The 20,279-nt window shown below is 47.5% G+C and overlaps 1 protein-coding gene across 3 annotated transcripts in view; it reads right to left on the bottom strand.

Moving 5' to 3' along the window:
* The window catches only part of CLCN5 (chloride voltage-gated channel 5), an 84,558-nt gene that overhangs the window by 54,844 nt on the left and 9,435 nt on the right, over nucleotides 1–20,279 (bottom strand). Inside the window, exons 3-4 of one of the 3 annotated variants that reach the window (XM_040322833.1) lie at nucleotides 19,342–19,345; nucleotides 16,199–16,382 (exon numbers count right to left, since the gene is read on the bottom strand). In XM_040322833.1, the coding sequence (XP_040178767.1) occupies nucleotides 16,199–16,343 (145 nt within the window). In that variant the 5' untranslated portion in view covers nucleotides 16,344–16,382; nucleotides 19,342–19,345. Of the gene's footprint in view, nucleotides 1–2,689; nucleotides 2,788–16,198; nucleotides 16,383–19,341; nucleotides 19,346–20,279 lie in introns of those variants that run through there. The other 2 variants (XM_040322834.1, XM_040322835.1) reach the window with 2 other exon arrangements.

The raw sequence follows: 20,279 nt of genomic DNA, 5'->3' as shown, positions 1-20,279 counted from the left end.
ACCGCCGCCAGATCTCATATCTCCACACCGCCGCCAGATCTCATATCTCCACGCCGCCAGATCTCATATCTACACACCGCCGCCAGATCTCATATCTCCACACCGCCGCCAGATCTCATATCTCCACACCGCCGCCAGATCTCATATCTCCACACCGCCGCCAGATCTCATATCTCCACACCGCCGCCAGATCTCATATCTCCACACCGCCGCCAGATCTCATATCTACGCACCGCCAGATCTCATATCTACGCCCCGCCAGATCTCATATCTACACACCGCCAGATCTCATATCTACGCCCCGCCAGATCTCATATCTACGCCCCGCCAGATCTCATATCTACACGCCGCCAGATCTCATATCTACACGCCGCCAGATCTCATATCTACACGCCGCCAGATCTCATATCTACACACCGCCAGATCTCATATCTACGCACCGCCAGATCTCATATCTATATGGCCAGATCTCATATCTACACACCGCCAGATCTCATATCTACACACCGCCAGATCTCATATCTACGCACCGCCAGATCTCATATCTATATGGCCAGATCTCATATCTACACACCGCCAGATCTCATATCTACACACCGCCAGATCTCATATCTACGCACCGCCAGATCTCATATCTATATGGCCAGATCTCATATCTACACACCGCCAGATCTCATATCTACACACCGCCAGATCTCATATCTACACACCGCCAGATCCCATATCTACACACCGCCAGATCTCATATCTACACACCGCCAGATCTCATATCTACACACCGCCAGATCTCATATCTACACACCGCCAGATCTCATATCTACACACCGCCAGATCTCATATCTACGCCGCCGCCAGATCTCATATCTACGCACCGCCAGATCTCATATCTACGCCGCCGCCAGATCTCATATCTACACACCGCCAGATCTCATATCTACACACCGCCAGATCTCATATCTACACACCGCCAGATCTCATATCTACACACCGCCGCCAGATCTCATATCTACACACCGCCGCCAGATCTCATATCTACACACCGCCGCCAGATCTCATATCTACACACCGCCGCCAGATCTCATATCTACACACCGCCGCCAGATCTCATATCTACACACCGCCAGATCTCATATCTACACACCGCCAGATCTCATATCTACACACCGCCAGATCTCATATCTACACACCGCCAGATCTCATATCTACACCGCCGCCAGATCTCATATCTACGCCGCCGCCAGATCTCATATCTACGCCGCCGCCAGATCTCATATCTACGCCGCCGCCAGATCTCATATCTACGCCGCCGCCAGATCTCATATCTACACACCGCCAGATCTCATATCTACACACCGCCAGATCTCATATCTACGCACCGCCAGATCTCATATCTATATGGCCAGATCTCATATCTACACACCGCCAGATCTCATATCTACACACCGCCAGATCTCATATCTACGCACCGCCAGATCTCATATCTATATGGCCAGATCTCATATCTACACACCGCCAGATCTCATATCTACACACCGCCAGATCTCATATCTACACACCGCCAGATCCCATATCTACACACCGCCAGATCTCATATCTACACACCGCCAGATCTCATATCTACACACCGCCAGATCTCATATCTACACACCGCCAGATCTCATATCTACACACCGCCAGATCTCATATCTACGCCGCCGCCAGATCTCATATCTACGCACCGCCAGATCTCATATCTACGCCGCCGCCAGATCTCATATCTACACACCGCCAGATCTCATATCTACACACCGCCAGATCTCATATCTACACACCGCCAGATCTCATATCTACACACCGCCGCCAGATCTCATATCTACACACCGCCGCCAGATCTCATATCTACACACCGCCGCCAGATCTCATATCTACACACCGCCGCCAGATCTCATATCTACACACCGCCGCCAGATCTCATATCTACACACCGCCAGATCTCATATCTACACACCGCCAGATCTCATATCTACACACCGCCAGATCTCATATCTACACACCGCCAGATCTCATATCTACACACCGCCGCCAGATCTCATATCTACGCCGCCGCCAGATCTCATATCTACGCCGCCGCCAGATCTCATATCTACGCCGCCGCCAGATCTCATATCTACGCCGCCGCCAGATCTCATATCTACGCCGCCGCCAGATCTCATATCTACGCCGCCGCCAGATCTCATATCTACGCACCGCCAGATCTCATATCTACGCCGCCGCCAGATCTCATATCTACACACCGCCAGATCTCATATCTACACACCGCCAGATCTCATATCTACACACCGCCAGATCTCATATCTACACACCGCCGCCAGATCTCATATCTATACACCGCCAGATCTCATATCTACGCCGCCGCCAGATCTCATATCTACGCACCGCCAGATCTCATATCTACGCCGCCGCCAGATCTCATATCTACACACCGCCAGATCTCATATCTACGCCCCGCCAGATCTCATATCTACACACCGCCAGATCTCATATCTACGCCGCCGCCAGATCTCATATCTATACACCGCCAGATCTCATATCTACGCCCCGCCTGATCTCATATCTACGCCGCCGCCAGATCTCATATCTACACACCGCCAGATCTCATATCTACACACCGCCAGATCTCATATCTATATGGCCAGATCTCAAAGCTCACCATTAATGTCTGCAGCCACCCCCAGCATTTCTCCATACTGTCCCGTCTTCATCCTGCACCATCACATCCACAACATCCCGTCCGACTAAAGGTTAAATCTCAGTCCCCTCCCCCTCCTCCACTTCATTAATCATTCATCCTCTGCCATTCACTTAAGCACAAACAAATGTCTTCAAAGTGTCCTAAAGCCCAACTCCGGGCAAAAAGCCAAATCCACAAATAAAATACGTATGTGATCCGCTTTGCCTGCCAAAAGGATTTGGATCTTGTCCAGCCAGTCCTGAAAGTGACACAGCTCTGTCTGGTAGCACGGGAGACCTGGTTTTCTCTGCTGCAGTTATGTAACATTTACAGGTCTTTTCCCTCCCCCAACCTGTGATTGGATAGTGAAATGAGAAGCAGCAGACTGATGAGCTCCTCTCACTGTCACTCGGCTCTCTTCTCCTGTTAGCATGTTCCGTGTTAGCATACAAGCGCTAAAGCGCACCTCATTGGCTCCTTTAAAAGAGATGTGAAGGCTGAAGGTTTTCTTAAAGTGGAGTTCCACCCATAAATATAACATTACATCAGTAGTTTTAAAAAAATGTCATTAGTCCTTTAAGAAAAAAAAATATATTTTTTAGATGCCTTCAAAGTGTTGTTGCTAGGCAGAATAGTTAATCTTCCCTCTTCCTGCACCTAGGTGCTTAATGCTTCCTAACCTACACCGCACCGCACAGACTCCTGGGAATGTAGTGGGTGTAACTTTCCAGGAGTCTGTGCACTCCCCAGTCTCGAAGAATCATGTGACTTGGACAGCACAGGTGCTGAAACCTGATCTGACACTGCTTGTGCAGCACTGAGCATGTGCGAGATCTGCAAGGCTGAAATCCAGGAAGTCATACAGTCTGGCTTCATGATGCCCACACTTAAGATGGCCCCAGTCAATTTCTATTTTATAAAGTGTCTAAATGCTGTAACAACCTAACAAAACGGACCTTAGTTTACAGACTAACTTTACTAGAATACATTAAGCTTGTGTATTACTGGGGTATTTATATATAAAAAGTGAAATTGTGGCCGGAACTCCGCTTTAACTTCATGCATTCTGTGCCTTCAGCATGCAGCCCCCCCACCAACAGCCCCCCCCCCCCCCTTCCCAATACTTACCCAATCCAGCAATGTGCAGGAGAGCAACTGCTGTCTCGGGTCTCTGCCTCCCCATTGGCTGAAAAACAGCAGCAGGAGCCATTGGCTACCGTGTCGGTCAATCACAGCCAGTGAGGAGGAAGTGTGGGGCGGAGCCAAGTCCCATTCTGTGTCTCCTATGGATGCTCAGAGCGGGGCTCAGGAGCGAGCACACGAGTGCCCCCAGAGCAAATGGGGGCATTTCTTAAGAAGGAGGAGCCAGGAGGGCCGACCAAGAAGAGGATAGGGGCCGAAGTCAGCAAAACCATTACACAGAGCAGGAAAATAACATATTTGTTATTTATAAAAAAAAAAAAACACAATGGGCTAGATTCAGCATTGAATTACGCCGGCGTATATCTATAGATACGCCACGTAAATTCAAAGCTGCGCCGGCGTATCTTTTTTCTGTATTCAGAAAGCAAGATACGCCGACATTAGCCTAAGATACGACTGGCGTAAGTCTCTTACACCGTCGTATCTTAGGATGCATATTTACGCTGGCCGCTAGGTGGCGCTTCCGTCGTAGAATATGCAAATGACCTAGATACCCCGATTCACAAATTTACGTACGCCTGGCGCTATTTTTTTACGTCGTTTACGTTCGGCTTTTTCGGCGTAAGGTTACTCCTGCTATTAGGAGGCGCACGCAATGTTAAGTATGGCCGTCGTTCCCGTTTACGTTGTTTGCGTAACTCGTCCGTGAATGGGGCTCGACGTAATTTACGTTCACGTCGAAACCAATGACGTCCTTGCCGTGTACTTTGGAGCAATGCACACTGGGAAATTCCACGGACGGCGAATGCGGCGTTCGGGAAAAACTTAAATCACGTAGAGTCACCAAGAATTAACATAAAACACGCCCCCTCATCCTCATTTGAATTACGCGCGCTTACGCCGGCCCCATTTACGCTACGCCGCCGTAACTTAGGAGGCAAGTGCTTTTGTGAATACAGCACTTGCCTCTCTAACTTACGGCGGCGTAGCGTAAATACGATACGCTGCGCCGCCGTTAACAATGCGCGCCCCTACCTGGATCTAGCCCAATAAGCGTATATTGATTGGTTTGCGCAAAAGTTATAGCGTCTACAAACTATAGGATAGATTAATGGCATTTTTATTATTCTTTCTTTTTTTTTTACTAGTAATGGCAGCGAACAGCGATTTTTAGCAGGACTACGACATTGTGATCAGACACCTGACATTTTTGACACTTTTTTGGGAACCAGTGACATTATTACAGTTAGTGCTAAAAAATATGCACCGCCACTGTACTAATGACACTGGCAGGGAAGGGGTTAACATCAGGGGCGATCAAGGGGTTAAATGTGTTCCCTGGTTGTGTGTTCTAACTGTAGGGGGATGGGCTCACTGGAACAACACAGAGATCCTTCTTCCTGCATAGCACAAAGACAGGATCTGTGTGATCTCCTGTCGGAACGGAGATTTTCCTTCTTTACACAGGCAGATCCCCGTTCTGTCACTGTGGGGAACGATCACGGGTGGCCGGCAGACATCGATTCTGCCGGACCCGCTGATTGGCTCCCCCGCCGGCCAATGGGAGAACCTGCAAAAGCGAGTTTCCGTGACGACGTACAGCTACGTATAAATGACGGCGGATGGTCGGGAAGCGGTAAAAGCAGGGGTTGACAAATTTGCTTGGAATCTAGGAGCCAGCTAAAAAAGTTAGGAGCCAGAAAACGTGCCCCGTCCCGACGAGCTCGCGCGAACACATACGTGAGCAGCGACCGCATATGTAAACGGTGTTCAAACCACACATGTGAGGTATCGCCGCGATTGGTAGAGTGAGAGCAATAATTCTAGCCCTAGACCTCCTCTGTAACTCAAAACATGCAACCTGTAGAGTTTTTTAAACGTCGCCTATGGAGATTTTAAAGGGTAAAAGTTTGTCGCCATTCCACGAGCGGACGTATTTTGAAGCGTGACATGTTGGGTATCAATTTACTCGGCGTAACATTATCTTTCATAATATTAAAAAAAAATGGGGATAACTTTACTGTTGTCTTATTTTTTTATTAAAAAAAGTGTAATTTTTTCCCAAAAAAAGTGTGCTTGTAAGACCGCTGCGCAAATACGGCGTGACAGAAAGTATTGCAACGATCGCCATTTTATTCTCTAGGGTGTTAGGATAAAAAATATATATAATGTTTGGGGGTTCTAATTAGAGGGAAGAAGATGGCAGTGAAAATAGTGAAAAATTACATTAGAATTGCTGTTTAACTTGTAATGCTTAACTTGTAATACCAACGGCCACCACCAGATGGCGCCAGCTCACAAGCCAAGTCGCCAGGACCCTATTTCTAGTCGACCTGGCGACCGGGATTTGTCGAGCCCTGGGTAAAAGTGAAGCTAAACTTACCTTTCCTTCAACGGTCCCCGTCCCTCGTCAGCGCTCGCATCTTCTGCTGGGTGGGGGAAGGGACCACCGCTCCAGGTAGGTGTATAGAGATAGCACTCTCTTCAAGGTGGAAGCAGCAGGTGCAGGCCATGCATATAGGAATTGAAGAAGGCAAGGTCTGGACAGCCGCACTCCAATAAAAACGCCTTTATTGTGCAAAAATAACAAAAGTACAGCTTTGACCAAGCGCTGTTGAGAGTGTGAAACGCGTCAGTTTATACTGTACCCTGCTGTGGTTAGTACAGGGCTCGACAAATCCCGGGCGCCAGGTCGCCATGGCGACTAGAAATGGCATCATGGCGACTTTTTTGTGAGCCGGCGCCATCTGGTGGTGGCCGTTGGTATTACAAGTTAAGCATTACAAGTTAAACAGCAATTCTAATGTCATTTTTCACTATTTTCACTGCCATCTTCTTCCCTCTAATTAGAAGCCCCAAACATATATATTTTTTATCCTACCACCCTAGAGAATAAAATGGCGATCATTGCAATACTTTCTGTCACGCCGTATTTGCGCAGCGGTCTTACAAGCGCACTTTTTTGGGAAAAAATTACACTTTTTTTAATTAAAAAATAAGACAACAGTAAAGTTATCCCCATTTTTTTTTTTTTATATTATGAAAGATAATGTTACGCCGAGTAAATTCATACCCAACATGTCACGCTTCAAAATTGCGTCCGCTCGTGGAATGCCGACAAACTTTTACCCTTTAAAATCTTCATAGGCGATGTTTAAAAAAATCTACAGGTTGCATGTTTTGAGTTACAGAGGAGGTCTAGGGCTAGAATTATTGCTCTCGCTCTACCAATCTCGGCGATACCTCACATGTGTGGTTTGAACACCGTTTACATATGCGGGCGCTGCTCACGTATGTGTTCGCTTCTGCGCGCAAGCTCGTCGGGACGGGGTGCGTTTTCTGGCTCCTAACTTTTATAGCTGGCTCCTAGATTCCAAGCAAATTTGTCAAACCCTGGGTTAGTACTTTTGTTATTTTTGCACAATAAATGCGTTTTGATTGGAGTGCGGCTGTCCAGACCTTCCCTTCTTCAATCTTCTGCTGGGTGACGGTCTTTGGCGCCGTTTTCATTAGCTGGCACGATGACGTCACTCCTGTGCATGCGCAGTTACCCTGACACCCAGGGAATGTGCCAGCGATGTAACCTGAGCTGCTCCTGGGTAGAAGACAGGAAGGTAGGTGCATTTTATTACAAGAGACACGTTGTATATGTCTTCTGCAATAAACAGCTGCCTGCTCGCAGTTTCTGACAGCGGGACTTTAGTTCTGCTTTGTGTATTTTATATTCACCTGGAGTTCAGCTTCTCTTTTCTTATCCTTTCCATACTTTGCTTTACCCAAGTCATGATAAAGGTCGGAGTAAAACGGCTACGGTCCAGTGATCAGGTCTGCGGAAAAAAGAACTGTAATCTGATAGAACTGCCCTGTGCCGGTTTCCTTTATATTGTATAACCTGAGCCATGCTTCTCTGTACCGACCAATCCTCAATTAGCCAACAGATTTAAAGTGACAGCAAACGCACTATTTTTTTCTTTAGCCACCTGACCCCCAGGCCAATTCTAACATTTCTCACATACAGTATATGAAAAAAAAAGAAGGAAAAAAGAAAAAAAGAAGGAAAAAGAAAAAAGAAAAAAAAAGGAAGGAAGGAAGGAAGGAAGGAAAAAGAAAAAAAAGAAGGAAAAAAGAAAAAAGAAGGAGGAAGGAAAAAGAAAAAAGAAGGAGGAAGGAAAAAGAAAAAAGAAGGAGGAAGGAAAAAGAAAAAAGAAGGAGGAAGGAAAAAGAAAAAAGAAGGAGGAAGGAAAAAGAAAAAAGAAGGAGGAAGGAAAAGGAAAAAAGAAGGAGGAAGGAAAAAGAAAAAAGAAGGAGGAAGGAAAAAGAAAAAAGGAAGGAAGGAAAAGGGAAAAAAGGAAGGAAGGAAAAGGGAAAAAAGGAAGGAAGGAAGGAAAAGGGAAAAAAGGAAGGAAGGAAGGAAAAGGGAAAAAAGGAAGGAAGGAAGGAAAAGGGAAAAAAGGAAGGAAGGAAGGAAAAGGGAAAAAAGGAAGGAAGGAAAAGGGAAAAAAGGAAGGAAGGAAAAGGGAAAAAAGGAAGGAAGGAAAAGGGAAAAAAGGAAGGAAGGAAAAGGGAAAAAAGGAAGGAAGGAAGGAAAAAGAAAAAAAGAAGGAAAAAGTAAAAAGAAAAAGGAAAAAGAAAGAAGAAGAAAAAAGAAAAAAGAAGGAAGAAGAAAAAAGAAAAAAGAAGGAAAAAGAAAAAAGAAAAAAGAAGGAAAAAGAAAAAAAGAAAAAAGAAAAAAGAAGGAAAAAAAAGGAAAAAGAAAAAAGAAGGAAAAAGAAAAAAGAAGGAAAAAGAAAAAAGAAGGAAAAAGGAAAAAGAAAAAAAGGAAGGAAAAAGAAAAAAAAAAGGAAGGAAAAAGAAAAAAGAAAAAGGAAGGAAAAAATAAAAAAAGGAAGGAAGGGAAAGGAAGGAAAAAGAAAAAAAGAAAGATCAGCATTTTTTTTGGAACATTTCTTAGAACACTCGAACAATTGTATTGTTAAAAGCTCGTATGGCTGTAGTTTTCCTGTGGATGACAGCAGTGCAGTTCATTCTGCACTCCTATGACCCGTCTTCAGCAGACAGCGGGCTGAAGCCCACTGTCATCAACCGTCGCAGAACCTGCCCATACTCGGGCAAGATCGCAAGAATGGAGTCGGGATCTGCCTACATGCCTGGACAGGCACCTTTCTCAGCCTCTTCACGAGCCATTGAGAGCCCGAGGCGCACATTCCCACCCCCCGCCCCCTCCACAGTCCAGCACTCCAGTGAGTGGAGCGGGGGAGAGCAGACAGTGGTGACTGACAGTCACCAGCTCTCTGCTCAGGAAGCCATGAGAACCCGAACGAATGGCTGCGTTTGATCGCTTGCTTCTCAGCGTTTGAATCGGGAATCTGCCTAGGTAAGTATGATTGAAAAAAAAAAAAAAAAAACCTCTGTACTTCTCTATCAACAAACTTTACCAAGGAAGGCGCACTCATGCTCTGTGTTCTAAAGTGATTGTAAAGTCTGTTATTTTTATAAGAAAAAAAAAAACGAAACATGTTATACTTGCCTCCTCTGTTTCAGTAGTTTTGCACAGTCCCTTGCTCCCGTTGAGTGCCCCCACAGCAAGGAGTTTGCTATGGGGGGCACCTGAGCCAAGTCACAGCTCCCTGTGTCCATTCAGACACAGAGCCCTGGCCCTTCACTCCCCTGATTGGCTATCTGACTGATTGACAGCAGCGCGAGCCAATGGCGCCACTGCTGCATCTCAGCCAATAAGGAAGGAAAATCTATGATGGGAGGAGAAACTCATGGACATCGCTGGATAGAGATGGGGCTCAGGTAAGTATTAGGGGGCTGCTGCACACAGAAGGCTTTTTATCCTAATGCATAGAATGCATTAAAGCGGAGTTCCACCCTATTTTTTAAGTTTGTATCATATGATGTAATACTGCCCCCTTAAATATATTTGGCATGTTTTTTTTTTTATTTCTAAATACTCACTGTGCTATTGTTTTTCGTTTATTTCTCCCGCCGCGGCGGCAGAGGCCTCGCAGCGTCATCCCCAGCTCTGCTATTCCTCAGAAGTATCGCGGTACTTCCACCGCAATTGAAAGAAATCTCGAGCGAGCGGTGGGCGGGCGTAGGCGGAGAGATGGTTAAAGCCCCGCCCACCGCTCTATGTATGTCCTGCTTCAGGGGGGTGGTGCACTTGCTTAGGAGGGGCGGGCTAATGTGGGCACAACCCCCCCCCCCCCCCCCGCAGTTTGTGCAGGGTGTTTGCTGTCCCACACGATCTTAGCCCAGCTCTTCATGGCAGCCGACATTGCTTCCCGTCAGCTGCCTCTCTCACTAGCAATGCAGACGAAGGTGTCAGATCGGAGGAGGCGTGGTAGGGGCGGGGTCATCGGCATACACTGTGTATGCCGATGACCCCGCCCCTACCACGCCTCCTCCGATCTGACACCTTCTGAGTACACAGACAGGAGGAGGAGCCAGGCAGGAGGTGGGATGCTGCTGTGCTAAAGGTCTGTGTGCAAGTAAACAGACAGACTATAGATGACACTTGCGTGGGGGAGCTGATATAAATGAATTCCTGCAGTGATCTATGTGGGGGGAGAGGGTATGTGCTAGGGGGCGTTTTAGGAAAATCTGCCCCCACCCCTCCCCCAGCACATGTCCTCTCTCCTCCCAAAGTGCCTACTAACACATGCTGTACCCTTTCCCCCACCCCTGATTCAAAGAGATGCTGGCTGAGTTCCCGGGGCTGTACTCCTTCTGTGCTCATTATGAGAGGTTCCCACCATCCCTGTGCTGTGTTCATGAGGGGTTCTCACCATCCCTGTACTGTGCTCATGAGGGGTTCCCACCATCCCTGTACTGTGCTCATGAGGGGTTCCCACCATCCCTGTACTGTGCTGAGTTCCTGGGGCTGTACTCCTTCTGTGCTCATTATGAGAGGTTCCCACCATGCCTGTGCTGTGCTCATGAGGGGTTCTCACCATCCCTGTACTGTGCTCATGAGGGGTTCCCACCATCCCTGTACTGTGCTCATGAGAGGTTCCCACCATCCCTGTACTGTGCTCATGAGGGGTTCCCACCATCCCTGTACTGTGCTCATGAGGGGTTCCCACCATCCCTGTACTGTGCTGAGTTCCTGGGGCTGTACTCCTTCTGTGCTCATTATGAGAGGTTCCCACCATCCCTGTGCTGTGCTCATGAGGGGTTCCCACCATCCCTGTACTGTGCTCATGAGAGGTTCCCACCATCCCTGTACTGTGCTCATGAGGGGTTCCCACCATCCCTGTGCTGTGCTGAGTCCCCGGGGCTGTACTCCTGCTGTGCTCATTATGAGGGGTTCCCACCATCCATGTACTGTGCTCATGAGGGGTTCCCACCATCCCTGTGCTGTGCTCATGAGGGGTTCCCACCATCCCTGTACTGTGCTGAGTTCCTGGGGCTGTACTCCTTCTGTGCTCATTATGAGAGGTTCCCACCATGCCTGTGCTGTGCTCATGAGGGGTTCTCACCATCCCTGTACTGTGCTCATGAGGGGTTCCCACCATCCCTGTACTGTGCTCATGAGAGGTTCCCACCATCCCTGTACTGTGCTCATGAGGGGTTCCCACCATCCCTGTACTGTGCTGAGTTCCTGGGTCTGTACTCCTTCTGTGCTCATTATGAGAGGTTCCCACCATCCCTGTGCTGTGCTCATGAGGGGTTCCCACCATCCCTGTACTGTGCTGAGTTCCCGGGGCTGTACTCCTTCTGTGCTCATTATGAGAGGTTCCCACCATGCCTGTGCTGTGCTCATGAGGGGTTCCCACCATCCCTGTGCTGTGCTGAGTCCCCGGGGCTGTACTCCTGCTGTGCTCATTATGAGGGGTTCCCACCATCCATGTACTGTGCTCATGAGGGGTTCCCACCATCCCTGTGCTGTGCTCATGAGGGGTTCCCACCATCCCTGTACTGTGCTGAGTTCCCGGGGCTGTACTCCTGCTGTGCTCATGAGGGGTTCCCACCATCCCTCTGCTGTGCTGAGTACCCGGGTCTGTACTCCTGCTGTGCTCATGAGGGGTTCCCACCATCCCTGTACTGTGCTCATGAGGGGTTCCCACCATCCCTGTACTGTGCTCATGAGGGGTTCCCACCATCCCTGTACTGTGCTCATGAGGGGTTCCCACCATCCCTGTGCTGAGTTCCCGGGCTGTATTCGTGCTGTGCTCATTATGAGGGGTTCCCACCATCCCTGTGCTGTGCTGACTTCCTGGGTTTGTACCCCTGCTGTGCTCATGAGGGGTTCCCATAATCCCTACAGCGCCAGGAAGTCAGCACAGCACAGGGATGGTGGGAACCCCTCATAATGAGCACAGCAGATACTATTAGTCCAGTTTTTTAAAAATTCATCATAACGAATGTGGGTAATTGTTACGAAAAGTGAACGAATCTAACGAAAATTCGTATTTCGTACGAATCTGAATTGAGTTTCGGGCACGAAATACGAAAATAACGGCTAATGCGAAACGGAACTAAACAAAATGAATTTATTGACGGCGCAAATGTCTAGTATATGTATGTGTGTATATATATATATATATATATATATATATATATATATATATATATATATATATATATATATATATATATATATATAATCTTGTTTCTGTGCAGATATATCTACATAACAAATGATTTAGTATATTTACTGGTTCCTGGAGGAAGGAGGGGAGGAGAGTTTTGCATAGACAAGGGGCAGCAAGTTCCTCCCGTTGCTATGGAAACCTGACCTGAAACTATTACATGCTTGTGCAGCACTGAGCATGTGCGAGATCAAGGCTGAAATCCAGGAAGTCATACAGTCTGGCTTCATGATGCCCACACTTAAGATGGCCCCAGTCAATTTGTATTTTATAAAGTGTCTAAATGCTGTAACAACCTAACAAAACGGACCTTAGTTTACAGACTAACTGTAGTAGAATACATTAAGCTTGTGTATTACAGGGGTATTTATATATAAAAAGTTTTTATTTTTAAAATTGTGGCCGGAACTCCGCTTTAAGATAAATAAACCTTCTGCCTTTACAACTCCTTTAAGCCAGCATTTCTCAACCAGCTGCAGAACCTTGGGGTGCCTTATGGGCTTGTCAGGGGTGCAGCACTGCATCCCATATTTTTGAACATGATCATGCATTTGCATGATGCAGACGGGCCAGCGGAGGACTCTTTTGTAAAATGGCGGGGGAAGACTGGTGTGGAAAAAGTGAACTTCTGTAGGGTTGAAGATGATGCTGTACTGACTCAGTTGGTTGTGGGGCAATGGTTGGGTGATGGTGTGGGCAGATTGGAAGAGTTCTATTCCGATGCTTTCTGCCCCACTACACCGGTAGAAGGTGGTGACCCCCTGTCTTTTGGGGGGGGGGGGGCTGGGCTGCTGCCTTTGGGTACGAGAAAAGTGGCGTCACAGGAACTAATCCTTAAGCAGGCCATACACGGTCGAATTTCGAACAAATTTTCTTTTCAAAATCAGAAAGTTTTATTTTTTTTGTGATCCAATGAATGCCACCATTGATTCTCGAAATTCAGCAGACAAAATATTAGTTTCTCTCCGGGGAATATTTGTTTCTCTCCGGGGAATATTCGTTTCTCGCACATTTTCTCGCGTTTTTTTTTCTATTACATTTCTCGCACGATTCTCCCATCATTGATCAGAAAATCGTTTGTTTTTCAAAAAATTTCCAACATGTCAGATTTCTCAAATTTGTTTGCCGCACGAAAATCGGCTGTTGCTGCAGCCCCCACTAACGGTGCGAAATTCGTATGAAAAATTCTTTGATACGATTTTCGAAATTTGAACCGTGTATGGCTGCCTTTAGACAAACAGTACTAGAAAAAAAACTAATAATAAATTTGTGCACACTCGTGGAATGGAACCAGTACTGAAAAATCTCCATAGGCGACGCTTCAAAGATTTTTACAGGTTACCAGTTTAGAGTAACAGGGGAGGTTTATTGCTAGAAATATTGTTCTCACTCGAACGATCACAGCAATACCTCACATGTGTGGTTTAAACGCCATTTATATATGCGGGTACGACTTATGTAAGGGGTTGCTTCTGCGTGCGAAAACGAGGGGATGGGGCGCTTTAGCCCCCGAAAGACCGGCTACAGCACGGGTCTTAATTGTGAGGTGGATGTCCATGTACGTCCTCCCGAGATTGCGCCGCCTGCGTGCCCCCCCTGAACACAGAGTCAATGAGACTCGACTGATCACAGATCAGAGTAAGGGGCCGATCCTGGCCCCTTACCACGTGATCAGCTGTCAGTCAATGACAGCTGATCACATGATGTAAACAGAAGATCGTAATCAGCTTCCCCCCCCTTGTGCTGTCAGCATGAGACGGGGAAAAAAAGGCCAAATACCGGCTTCTGTCAGAGGGACATCGGTCCCAAACAGGGAGAGCTGCCGCCGCCTCATCTGTGCCCACCAGTGCCTGTGTAGTGCCTACCAGTGCACGGGGGTTAACGATGGGATGTGGGGTTCCAGCACCTTGTACCCCTGGACCCCTTTACATTACACAGCACCCTGGACCCCTTTACATTACACAGCACCTTGTACCTCTGGACCCCTTTACATTACACAGCACCACACCTCTGGACCCGTTTACTTTACACAGCACCGTGCACCTCTGGACCCTTTTACATTACACAGATCCCCACAGTTTTTTTACACAGACACCCCCCTAACAGTTCTGGACCCCCTGCATGTTACACTGGGGGGAGATGTGACATACGGCCCACGGGCCACTGCGGGCCGTCGCGGCCCACCAGGCATATGCCCGGTATGCCCTATGGCAGGTTTTGACAAATTTGCTTGGAATCTAGGAGCCAGCTAAAAAAGTTAGGAGCCAGAGAACGCACCCCGTCCCGACGAGCTTGCGCGTAGAAGCGAACGCATCCGTGAGTAGCCCCCACAAATGTATTCAAACCACACATGTGAGGTATCGCCGCAATTGGTAGAGCGAGAGCAATAATTCTAGCCCTAGACCTCCTCTGTAACTGAAAACATGCAACCTGTAGAATTTTTTAAACGTCGCCTATGGAGATTTTAAAGGGTAAAAGTTTGTCGCCATTCCACGAGCGGACGCAATTTTGAAGCGTGACATGTTGGGTATCAATTTACTTGGCGTAACATTATCTTTCACAATATAAAAAAAATAAAAATGGGCTAACTTTACTGTTGTCTTATTGTTTAAATAAAAAAAGTGTATTTTTTCTCCAAAAAAGTGCTTGTAAGATCGCTGCGCAAATGTGACAGAAAGTATTGCAACAACCGCCATTTTATTCTCTAGGGTGTTAGAATAAAAAATATATATAATGTTTGGGGGCTTTAATTAGAGGGAAGGAGATGGCAGTAAAAAAACACATTAGAATTAGGTTTACTTGTCATGCCAACGGCCACCACAAGATGGCGCCAGATCACAGAAGGAAGCTTAGGCCTGCAGAAGGCCGCAAAGCCGCGGCTTCAATTACCGGCTGGCACGGCTGGGGGGGCACAGAGATACAGGATGGGGTATCCTGTGTCTCTGTGCGCCCCCACCTCCCCGGCTGGTAATTGAGGCCGCAGCTTTGCGGCCTTCTGCTGGCCTAAGCTTCCCCGGGTGCCAGGTTGCTATTTGTCGCAATTGCGCCTGGGTGCCCCGATTAGTTAAGGCCTGCAGAAGGCCGCAAAGCCACAACCTCAATTACCGGCTGGCACGGTGGGGGAGCACAGAGACACAGGATGGGGTATCCTGCGTCTCTGTGCGCCCCCACCTCCCTGGCTGGTAATTGAGGCCGCGGCTTTGCGGCCTTCTGCTGGCCTAAGCTTCCCCGGGTGCCAGGTTGCTATTTCTTGTCGCAATTGCGCCTGGGTGCCCCGATTAGTTTAGGCCTGCAGAAGGCCGCAAAGGCTAGACCTCAATTACCGGCTGGCACGGTGGGGGAGCACAGAGACACAGGATGGGGTATCATGTGTCTCTGTGCGCCCTCACCTCCCTGGCTGGTAATTGAGGCCGTGGCTTTGCGGCCTTCTGCGGCCTTCTGCTGGCCTAAGCTCCCCGGGTGCCAGGTTGCTATTTCTTGCCGCAATTGCGACCGGGCGCCCGGATTTTGTCGAACCCTGCCCTATGGCTTCCTGAAAAAATCACAGTACCCTTAAAAATTCAAGAGAGCGTCCAAGGCTTCAGGAACAGCATTCAGAATCACAGCACCTTCCTCAGTACTCCTCTCAAGAGATCTCAGCTCTGATGCAAGCAGCAGAAAAAATAAACTAGACAGAAGAGTTCCTTCACCAGAAAAGCACACACATTGTTTACCATTACCTTATACATTGTGCAGCATTCCTTACCTTGAGACAGCTCTCGATCGATCGGTGGGACATCATCGGATAAGTTAAAATCGAGGGATCCTTCTGTAATCTCCACCATGTCTTCATCACTGGTGCTGCTCTGGAAACTGTTGAGGCTGGCCCGGGAGAAGCCCTTGTTATCCATTCTAATCGTACCCCAAAATTGACCCACAGAGCTGGCAATCTACAAAACAAGCACAGCCTTGAAGAAGACGAGTCAACTTTTTTTTTTTTACTATAAAAATGTAGGAACAGAAAAACATGAATGTACACCTGCTGTAGATGAACAAAGTCCACTCATTGTCATATACATCTGTATCCCTGCTTGAGAGCATTCCGAGAGGCACACAGGAAACTCACACTCGTATAATAAAGACATTGAGATAGAAGGAGGGTGTGGAATGTTTACAGCTTGGCATTGAATTCTGGAGACCGTATCCAAAAAAAGTCACCGGTATTCCCCGCGCTTCCCCTCAGCTGATCTCCATTATTAACTTACCATAAGAAGAGGACCTTCACCATGCCAACATCCAAAATTATTATATATATATATATATATATATACACACACACACACACACACACACACACACACACACACTCGAGTATAAGCCGACCCGAATATAAGCCGAGGCACCTAATTTTACCACCAAAAAATGGGAAAACTTATTGACTCGAGTGTAAGCCTAGGGTGTCCATGTGCATGCGCCACTGTGCCCATGTGCATGCCCAACTGTGCCCATGCCTCACTGTGTCCATGTGCATGCCCCACTGTGCCCATGTGCATGCCCCACTGTGCCCATGCCTCACTGTGTCCATGTGCATGCCCCACTGCGCCCATGTGCATGCCCCACTGTGCCCATGTGCATGCCCCACTGTGCCCATGCCTCACTGTGTCCATGTGCATGCCCCACTGTGCCCATGTGCATGCCCCACTGTGCCCATGCCTCACTGTGTCCATGTGCATGCCCCACTGTGCCCATGTGCATGCCCCACTGTGCCCATGCCTCACTGTGTCCATGTGCATGCCCCACTGTGCCCATGTGCATGCCCCACTGTGCCCATGCCCCACTGTGCCCATGTGCATGCCCCACTGTGCCCATGTGCATGCCCCACTGTGCCCATGACTAGATTTACGTTTAACATGGGAGTATATAGAAGGGGTGCCCAGCTTTGAAAAAAATCTGTGCTGCCCGGCCAACAAACTTTGCACACTTGTAGAGGAAGAGTGGGGCTATATGTGTGCCAACTTTGGGGTCCAGGGGACCTACGGCCAGTTGGTACCGGGTCCCCAAAATCTGAGAGATCAGGCGCAAAAAGGTGACTCGAGTATAAGACGAGGGGGGCATTTTCAGCACCAAAAAATGTGCTGAAAAACTCGCCTTATACTCGAGTATATACGGTATATAGATTGAGAAACTCAAAAAAATCTGTGGACTTTGAGGGCACACATGAGAGGAAAATACATATCTATATTTCCAGACATCTTCCTTGGCCGATGGGTTATGCCACAGTGTATGGAAGTATACATTTCCATCACGGGCTTGAATCCTGCTCTCTGATACGCAATTGGTATAGTTACTACTATATAGTAAATAAAAACTACTTCTAGCATCGTTCGATCCTGAGTGGACCATATACAGCGGAACCTTGGATTACGAGTATAATCCGTTCCAGGAGAATGCTTATAATCCAAAGCACTCGCATATCAAATCAAGTTTTCCCATAGAAGTCAATGGAAACTAACATAATTCGTTCCGCATTGACTTCTATGGCATGCAATACCGCATGTGGCCAGGAGGGGGGGGGGGGGGGGTGCTGGAGAGCCTCAGAAATACTTGGGGACAGCTCGGCTGATCTCAGAAACAGAGAATTTGAGTATTTCCGAATGGCTCTGAACCGTTTTGAGTGTCATCGGCGCCCCCACATCTCTGGCCAAATGCGGTACTGCACATCCCATTAGCTTGAATTCTGCTCATTTTGCGAGACACTCAGTCAGGATTCTAAAAAAAAAAAAAAAAAAAAAAAAAAAAAAAGAAGAAGAAGCAGTCCTGCCGCTTGATCGTTCTTATAGGCAGCGGGAGGGGACAACCCCCCCTCCTGCCGCCATCCGATGCTTCTCCGGGCTCTCCCGTGCCATCAGGGGCCCGGAGAGCAAAATCGTCCGGCGTTGGCTGGGAAGCATAGAGATGACTGTTGGAGGCCCGGGCACGACGTTAATTTTTTTTCACAATCTCGTGCTTGTAAGCCTGGAGGAGAGATGTGAGGTCTTACTGACCCCGCCTCTCTCCATAAAGAGGACCTGTCACAGTGATTCCTATTACAAGGGATGTTTACATTCCTTGTAATAGGAATAAAAGTGATAAAAAAAAGAAAATGTTTTAATTTTTTTTTTAAACGCCCCTGTCCCTGGTAGCTCGCGCGCAGAAGCGAACACGCATGCAAGTCCCGCCCACATATGTAAACGCAGTTCAAACCCCACATGTGAGGTATCGTCGCGTGCGTTAGAGCGTGTGCAACAATTCTAGCACTAGACCTTCTCTGCAACTCGAAAATAGTAACCTGTAAAAAAAAATGTATTGCGTCGCCTATGGAGATTTTTAAGTACCAAAGTTTGGCGCTATTCCATGAGTGTGCGCAATTTTAAAGCGTGACTTGTCAGGTATCTATTCACTCGGCGTAACATCATCTTTCACATTATCCCAAAAAATTGGGCTAACTTTACTGTTTTGTTATTTTTTAATTCATGAATGTTTTTTTTTTTCCCTAAAAAAAAAAAGGCGTTTGAAAAATGATTGCGCAAATACTGTGCGGGAAAAAGTAGCAATGACCGCCATTTTATTCCCTAGGGTGTCTGCTAAAAAAAAACAAAAAAAAACATATATAATGTTTGGGGGTTCTGATTAATTTTCTAGCAAAAAAAAAAAAAAGTGATTTTTACATGAAGGAGAGAAGTGCCAGAATAGGCGCGGTTGTCAAGTGGTTAATATAGGCTTACCTGTAGCATAAAGTGGTTGTAAAGTGTTTATAACCACGTTACTCATAAACCAAGGTGCCACTGTATATGCACACGACTCCCTTTTAATGTTTGGGAAATATTATCCATATCATTTTCTGCTTTTTCCAGATATACATGTCTGAACCTGGCTCCATAGTGGCACCTTATTTCCTGGGTTCATCATAAACAATCTTTCATGCCCTTGTATCATTGTACTATACTCGAAACTATAGACTTTTCAATGTTTGTCCAGTTTTGTGGCGTCTCCCCTATCCTTGGACACAGACCTACCAGGCAAGCATGTGTGTGTCCGTGTATACGTTCTGTGTGGTGTTTGTGTGTCTTTCTTTGATATACAGTGAAATAATCACTGTTGTGCTTATACAAATATATACTATATGTAATACTTATACACAATCTTTTGTCTCCGTTTTTCAAAATATACCAGTACCTACCCAGTATTGTCCTGAGGAAGCTAATTTCTAGTGAAACCTGTCGACGAGCAAGCGTGATTGGATCAAACTTTTCTACTCTGATATGAGATATGTTAATATTAAAGCCTTGTAAGGTGTCACTGGATGGGGGCACTGGTATTGGCACTGGCAGGTGGCATTGGCAGATGGCACTCTATGGAAGGTGGCACTAATTGGCACTGGATGGTGGCACTGGTATTGGCACTGGCAGATGGCACTGGATGGCAAGCGGCACTAATTGGTACTGGCAGGTGGCACTGGTATTGGCACTGGCAGATGGCACTGGATGGCAAGTGGCACTAATTGGTACCGGCAGGTGGCACTGGTGCAAAAAAAAAAAAAAAAAAAAAAGAAAATGGTGTCAGACCCCCTCTCCCTCCAGTATAGACACCCCCCCCCCTGCCCCCGTAGTACAGACACCAGAGAGTGGTGTGTGTCCCAAGAGTGCAGGCCCCTCCTCCTCTGTGGGTGTAAACAGAGAGGAGGGCCGCCGCGCTGGGTGTACCAAGATGGCCGCGGCTCCGGAGCTAGGCCGAAGCCGCGGCCTTTCCTGATGCTGTGACCACGGCGGCAATCCGCAGATTGCCGCCGTGGTCACAGCATCAGGAAA

This window comes from Rana temporaria, chromosome 9 (assembly GCF_905171775.1).
Source record: "Rana temporaria chromosome 9, aRanTem1.1, whole genome shotgun sequence".
In the NCBI taxonomy this organism is placed as follows: Eukaryota; Metazoa; Chordata; class Amphibia; order Anura; family Ranidae; genus Rana; species Rana temporaria.
This window is presented reverse-complemented; position numbering and strand designations above follow the sequence as displayed.